The sequence below is a fragment of the Carcharodon carcharias genome, chromosome 31, assembly GCF_017639515.1.
Source record: "Carcharodon carcharias isolate sCarCar2 chromosome 31, sCarCar2.pri, whole genome shotgun sequence".
Classification (NCBI taxonomy): domain Eukaryota; kingdom Metazoa; phylum Chordata; class Chondrichthyes; order Lamniformes; family Lamnidae; genus Carcharodon; species Carcharodon carcharias.
Genome location: NC_054497.1, coordinates 24296609 through 24302610, shown reverse-complemented (window position 1 = coordinate 24302610; position 6002 = coordinate 24296609). Strand labels below are relative to the sequence as shown.

Below are 6002 nucleotides of genomic sequence, written 5' to 3'. Positions count from 1 at the left end.
ATCTCCTAATATAGCTGGGTGTCATATTTTGTTTTATAATGCTCCAGTGTAGGGCTTGGGATGTTTCATCATGTAAAATTGTCGTTGAGGTATGCAGACGAGAACCTTTGCTCTGTGGTAGGAGAGGGGTCGGGGCTTGATTACCATGACGACCGCGGGGGGGTGGGTGGGGGCGGGCATCGTCGACATGGTGACCGGAGGGGGTGGGATTTCATTGCACCGCCTGCCAGTCAGGGCGGAGCTTCGTTGCTCCGCACGCCGATCAGGGCGGGGCTTCGTTGCTCAGCATGCCGGTCAGGGCGGGGCTTCGTTGCACCGCATGCCAGTCAGGGCGGGCTTCGTTGCACTGCATGCGGTGGGGGCGGAGCTTCGCTGCCCTGCATGCTGGTGGGGGGCGGGGCTTCGTTGCCATGACGGTCCGTGGGGGTGGCTTTGTTGTTATGACGGCCGGGGCAGGCGTTTGGAGTTTTTGGAGCTGGAAGCCGAGGGGGGAGATCCGACAAAATGGTGGGTTTGGTGCCTGGCCCGAGCCCGGGGAGCCACACAGACCGAACCGTCGCCTCAGTCTGTTTGCAGGCGCCGGGCCGACAGCAGCTGATTTCGATTCATTTTTCATCGGATCGAGCTGCAGAACCCTGCGCGGCCTGAGGCGGTTCTGAGAAGGCAGAGTGAGGGAGGCCCAAGGAGTGTGAGGGGATTGTGGGCAGGGGAACTGGGGACAGAGTGGGAGAGTGAGGTCCAGGGAGGGTGGGCAGGGTCACTGAGTGGGAATGAGGGAGAGTAAGGGGAGAGTGGGCAGGGGGAGCCGGGGCTGTGGCAGTGAGGGAGGTCCGGGGAGGTGGGCAGGGGACCCGGGCTTTGGCAGTGAGGGTAGGCAGGGGAACTGGGGACAGATTGGGAGAGGGAGGTCCAGGGAGGGTGGGTAGGGTGACTAGGGGCAGAGAGGATGTGAGGGAGGCCTAGAGAGTGTATAGGAGGGAAAGGGGTCTGGGGAATCTGAAAGGGCGAAAGTCAGAATGGAATTTGCAGGGAACTTGAAAACCTGTTATAAAGTTATGCTCCCAGGCAGTTCCACCTGGCAATGCTCTGGGCGCAAAGGATAAGATCACCCCAGATAAGGTACTGTGCCCTCGGGCAAATAGTGTCCCAGAAAATTTCCTGGTGCATGAAAATCCTTCTTGAATACCCAAACTTTTTAATTCTCTTTTTGGAATATGTCTAATGCATAAGTGAGGTCTGGAAAGGAGTATGCAGGGTATGTAGCCTTGGTTAAAGGTGCTTGGATAAATATAATGCATTGGAAAAATATTTACAAATTTCTTTTGCTGTTTCTATTAGCTCTATTAGTATATTATACAGCTACTAAGCTGTCTGAATGATGTGTGGAGTAGAATACAAGCAAGATTTGAGATTTGTTATAAAGTGAAAATGACATTGTCAAAAAAGTGTAATTGCTGCTTTAATAGCCAGCTTTGAAAGGATTTTTCCATATTTAAGATTAACTAGAAAGGAAACAAATGTATTGTGTTCAACATCCTGGTCAACATTTTCCATTTCAAGTGATGGCCAGGACACCTACAAATGATCAGGGAGGTAACTCTAAACATCAAGCTGCTCTGACAGCATGTGCTGGTTACTGATTTTTTTTCCACAAAGTTGAGCCAACAGAGACTTGGTGGTTTAGACAGTGGAGTTGAAAAACTCTGACAGTATTTATTATTTATAAGCAGTGTTTGAATGTGCTTCAATAGTGTAACTTCACAACTGGAGTAATTATCTGTATGTTTGTTTTATGTTTGTATTGTGTGTGTGCAACTGTTAAAAGTTAGGCTGCTAAAGATTTTTGCCTTGCTATACTGAAGCCTATATTTTCTGCCCTGGCTATTTGCTGTGCTCCCACTCTGTGTATCTCCAGATTTAGTTTAAAAATATGATTACTCTTGCATAAGGATGCTCAGAATAGTTTAGCAGGAATCAAGGGGATTCCTGATAAGGCTTCTCATAGAACCGTAGAATGACCTCCTCCTGTGCCGTAACCATTCAGCTTGTCGTGTCTGTGTCGACTCTCTGCAAGAGCAACTCATCTTGTCCCACTCCCTCACCTTATTCTTCATCTTCAGATAATGATCATATTCTCATCCTTTTTTATATCAAAATGGTAAAAGAACAAAGATCCCAGATTTTCCTTCATCTTTAAGTTGGAGAATGAAAATTATCCAGGATGATGAGGTGCCACTGCTGATTTGACCCTACTGGAGAAAGCAGATTATGGGGTGAGGGCAGGCTTGGCTTTGTTGTGATACCCTCTGTAGTTGAATAACCTGCAGGAACTCACAGCTGTCGAGGCTGCAATGAAGAATGGTCACATGGAACCTGATGATATACCAAATTAGCCTGAGCACCTTTAGAAATTGAGTCCTGTGAAACTATTTCAGTGAGGATTGTGCAGTGTAAATTGGGACAAACAAAAACACATTTTTAAAAATGTCTTCACTGTGGAGGAGTTTGCTGGTACTATATGCTTTTCATGTGTCTTGGTGGCTGGGATTTCAGTTATACAGTTGGTCAAAGATAACTGCAATGTTTGTGCATGCACTCTATGTAAATACCCTCCAGATTTGAGTGTCAGTGTTTTCCCATTCTGTCCAGATGCTGTCACGTGCAAAACCTGCGGTCAGTGGGGAGACACTGCAGACGGATAAAAAGAAGAAAAAGGGGAAAAAGATCCCAAAGCTGGAGGAATATCTGACCAGCAGAGACTACTCGGGGGCTCTGACGTTGCTGGAGGTAAAATCAGATGTTGAGATCGGTCGATTTATACATCCAATGCAATGATCCCTTAGAGTTCAAAAGTAGCCTATGGTTCATGGTCAAGGCAAGGAGAGAAACAATGTGATTCACTGATTCCTTAAATCTGTCTCAGCCTTGACTCAGTTGATATTACCCTCTCCTCCAAGTCAGAGGTTGTGAGCTGAAGCCCCACTCCAAAGACTGGGTTACACAATCAAGGCTAACACTTCGGTGCAGTGCCAAGGGAGTTTGTACTGTCTGAGATGGTGGCTTGTGGATGAGAAGTTCAATCAAAGCACTGTCTACCTCTTGGGCGGACATAATAGATCCCACAACACTAACAAGAACAGCAGAGTTTGCCTGATCTTGGCCAATAATTACCCCTGAATCAACATCCCAAGACAGATGGTCATTTACCTTAGTTTGTTTGCGGGTCCTTGAAGTGTCAAACTTGGCTACCATGCTTCCTACAGTTACTACGTTTATTTAATTGTAAAACATTTTGGGATGGTCCTGAGATTAAAAAAGGCACTATATAAATGCAATTTCGCCCTTTCTTAAGCTGTCATAAATCAGAGACATTCATGGCAATCAGTTCTTTTTATATATCTAACTGTAATAGTCACAATCAAAAGCATCTGAACCCCTGAAACTGTGCTACCTTGCAGAAATACATGTTTACCTGTGAAGAAAAATGAGTGTCAAAGTTCTCCATGGATTTCCATTAGTTTTATCACGAGTTTGAAGCTCGCTGAGTGTGTGGGGAATGTCTCCCTTCTCCTAATGTCTCCTTTTTTGTCTCGATATCTGTATTTCTGATTGTGCCATGGCAGGTGTTCCTGTTTTAAATATGTATTCAACCTTTTGCTGTAAAAGAACATGTCCGTATTTTCTTCAGAGTAATTCTTTCCCTATGTGTTAGCAACATTGTAAAGCTAGGAGGAAGATTTCCTCTGATCACAAATTTGCATGGAAATTCTAATCCTTCAGGAACACTTTGCTAGAAGTATTTTGGAGGAAATCTTCCTCTTGTGTTTAAAATGCTGTTAACCCATATTAACCAGAGGAAACTTCCCTCCTTGCTATCCGACACTGTAAATCAGGCTTTGAGCTATGCACATTGGGACTAGATATGTGTTGTTGCAGTGTTTCACTGGGTTGGTTTTGATGTGTTTTTAAATGTACTTAATGCTTATGCACTATAGTATCTGAAGTGGTAATGAGCCATTTGTACACAGAAATTTTGAGAGAAAATAATTGTGTGCTTTATACAGAAAAAGATTTCTGTTTATAACCATTTGACAGGTTTATCATGGAAATTCAAGTTTGGGGAAAAAGGGAGGAGCAGTAGATTGGTGTTTTATCCAACTCGGAGCACAAGCAATATACTGCAGATTCTGGAAATCTAGAAGTAGTACAGAAAATGCTGGAAACACTCAGCAGATCAAGATGCTACCTGATATGCTGAGTATTTCCAGTATTTTCTGGTTTTGCTTCTGCTCTAGAACCATTGCGCAAAATTTCTGACGGAGGAAATGCAGGAGCTAATAGAAAAGACCAGGTTTGTATTCACTTGAGCATAAGGGATGATCTAATTGTTGTGTTTAAGATGTTTAGAGGAGTTACACGGGTAGATAGAGAGAAACTGTTCCCTCTCAAGTTGGGGGAGCTGTGGCTGTTTTTGTTTCAGTTGGCAGTAACTTCTTTTTCTATCCTAGTTCAAGCGGCACGTGGGTGAGAGTGAGGAAGACATTGACTTATGGATGGGATACTGTGCATTCCACCTTGGGGATTATAGGAGGGCCATGGAGGTAAGAGAAACCTTGCAAAGAATATGAACTCTGACATTTTAAGTGTGCCCTAGGTATCAAGAAGACTTCACAGCCAGTATATAAAGGTGCTATAAATCCTCTTCTCCATCAACCAGGCCCTTATTATTGATCACCATCTCCGCATGCATTCCAAGCTCCAGGATAAGAAACCGCAGTATGTTTATCGTGTTGTGTATTAGCGGATTGGAACTTTTTTTCACTCGCCTCCTTCCTGAGCTCCCCGACAAGCAAAACATTGGTTTAAAAATATTCTATCACTTCACTTCTTAAAACACACTTTCTTTGAACTTCCTTCAAGGTTAATGTTAAGCAGTGTACGTGATTATTCTTGGGCCAAATATCTATAACCACATGCACTGATGTGATTTGATGGCTTGCAAGCTGTATTTCTGAGTTGGGCCCTCTCAGCACAGAGAACTGCTAGCAGGGATTTATCAGGTCAAGAGAGACTTATTTTGTGTTCATTTAAATTACCTGCACTTTCCCAGTCAGCGCATCCTGTCTGTGGTGTCACCTCTGCTGCTTCATGTGTGCCATCCGTTTTGAAGCTGACTTGTTCAGAGGAACAATTTACTCGATGCTGCAAGGAGCTTTGATTCTATTTTTCTTTGCTTTAAGCATTTATCTATTCTTCCCTTAAAAGGTGCAGTTGTATTTCTCTATCTCAACTATGCACTATGGCAAAGCAATCCATGCTCCATCAATTCTCCGTGTAAAGAAATTTCTTTGAACCTCTCTCCGTGCTTTCTCAGTGAAAGTTTTAAATTTATGGCCCCTCGTCACTGAATAGCTAGGGAAAATAGACTCATAGAAAAGTTTTGCACAAGGAGGCCATTTGCCCCATAGAGTCCATGCTAAAGGCTCTTACAGAGAGCCAGCAAGTAACTTTTCCTCCTTGACCTTCTCTGCTCTGCATTTTTTTTCCACACAGGTGCTTCTCCAATTCCCTTTTGAAAGTCATGACTAAATCTGACTCCATCACTCTTTCAGGCAGTGTATTCCAGTTCATAACCACTCTCTTTATAAAGAAAGGTTTGTATCATGTAGTTTCTGGTTCTTCTGTCAATCAACTTAAATCAGTGCCTTCTTGTTCTCAATCTTTCTGCCAATGGGACCAGTTTCTCTCTATCTTCTCTCTTCAGACCCCTCGTGATTTTGAACACCTCTACCAAACCTCCTCTCAACCTTCTCTTTGGAGAACAGTCCCAACTTCTCCAAGGTATATACGTAACTGAAGTCCATCATTCTGGGAACATTCTAGCAAATCTTTTCAGCATCCTCCCTAAATCCTCAGAAAAAAACACAAAAGTAGTCCTTCTATCAAAAGCCTTTATCATTTTCAAAGCATGTATAAATTTGCAATAGTATTTCTCACAAGGT

General features: G+C 43.7%; 1 protein-coding gene across 7 annotated transcripts in view; it reads left to right on the top strand.

Annotated features, from left to right (window-relative positions):
• The first annotated feature begins 411 nt into the window (after positions 1-411).
• The window catches only part of ttc26 (tetratricopeptide repeat domain 26), a 78910-nt gene continuing 73319 nt past the window's right edge, over positions 412-6002 (top strand). For 4 of the 7 annotated variants that reach the window (XR_005941745.1, XR_005941746.1, XM_041177770.1 and 1 more), the window contains exons 1-4: positions 947-1119; positions 1231-1255; positions 2650-2787; positions 4509-4601. Coding sequence is in view for 5 of the 7 variants with exons in the window: in XM_041177770.1 (XP_041033704.1) it covers positions 1082-1119; positions 1231-1255; positions 2650-2787; positions 4509-4601 (294 nt within the window). In the remaining 2 variants the exon portion in view is untranslated. Of the gene's footprint in view, positions 508-946; positions 1120-1230; positions 1256-2165; positions 2274-2649; positions 2788-4508; positions 4602-6002 lie in introns of those variants that run through there. The other 3 variants (XM_041177771.1, XM_041177772.1, XM_041177774.1) reach the window with 3 other exon arrangements.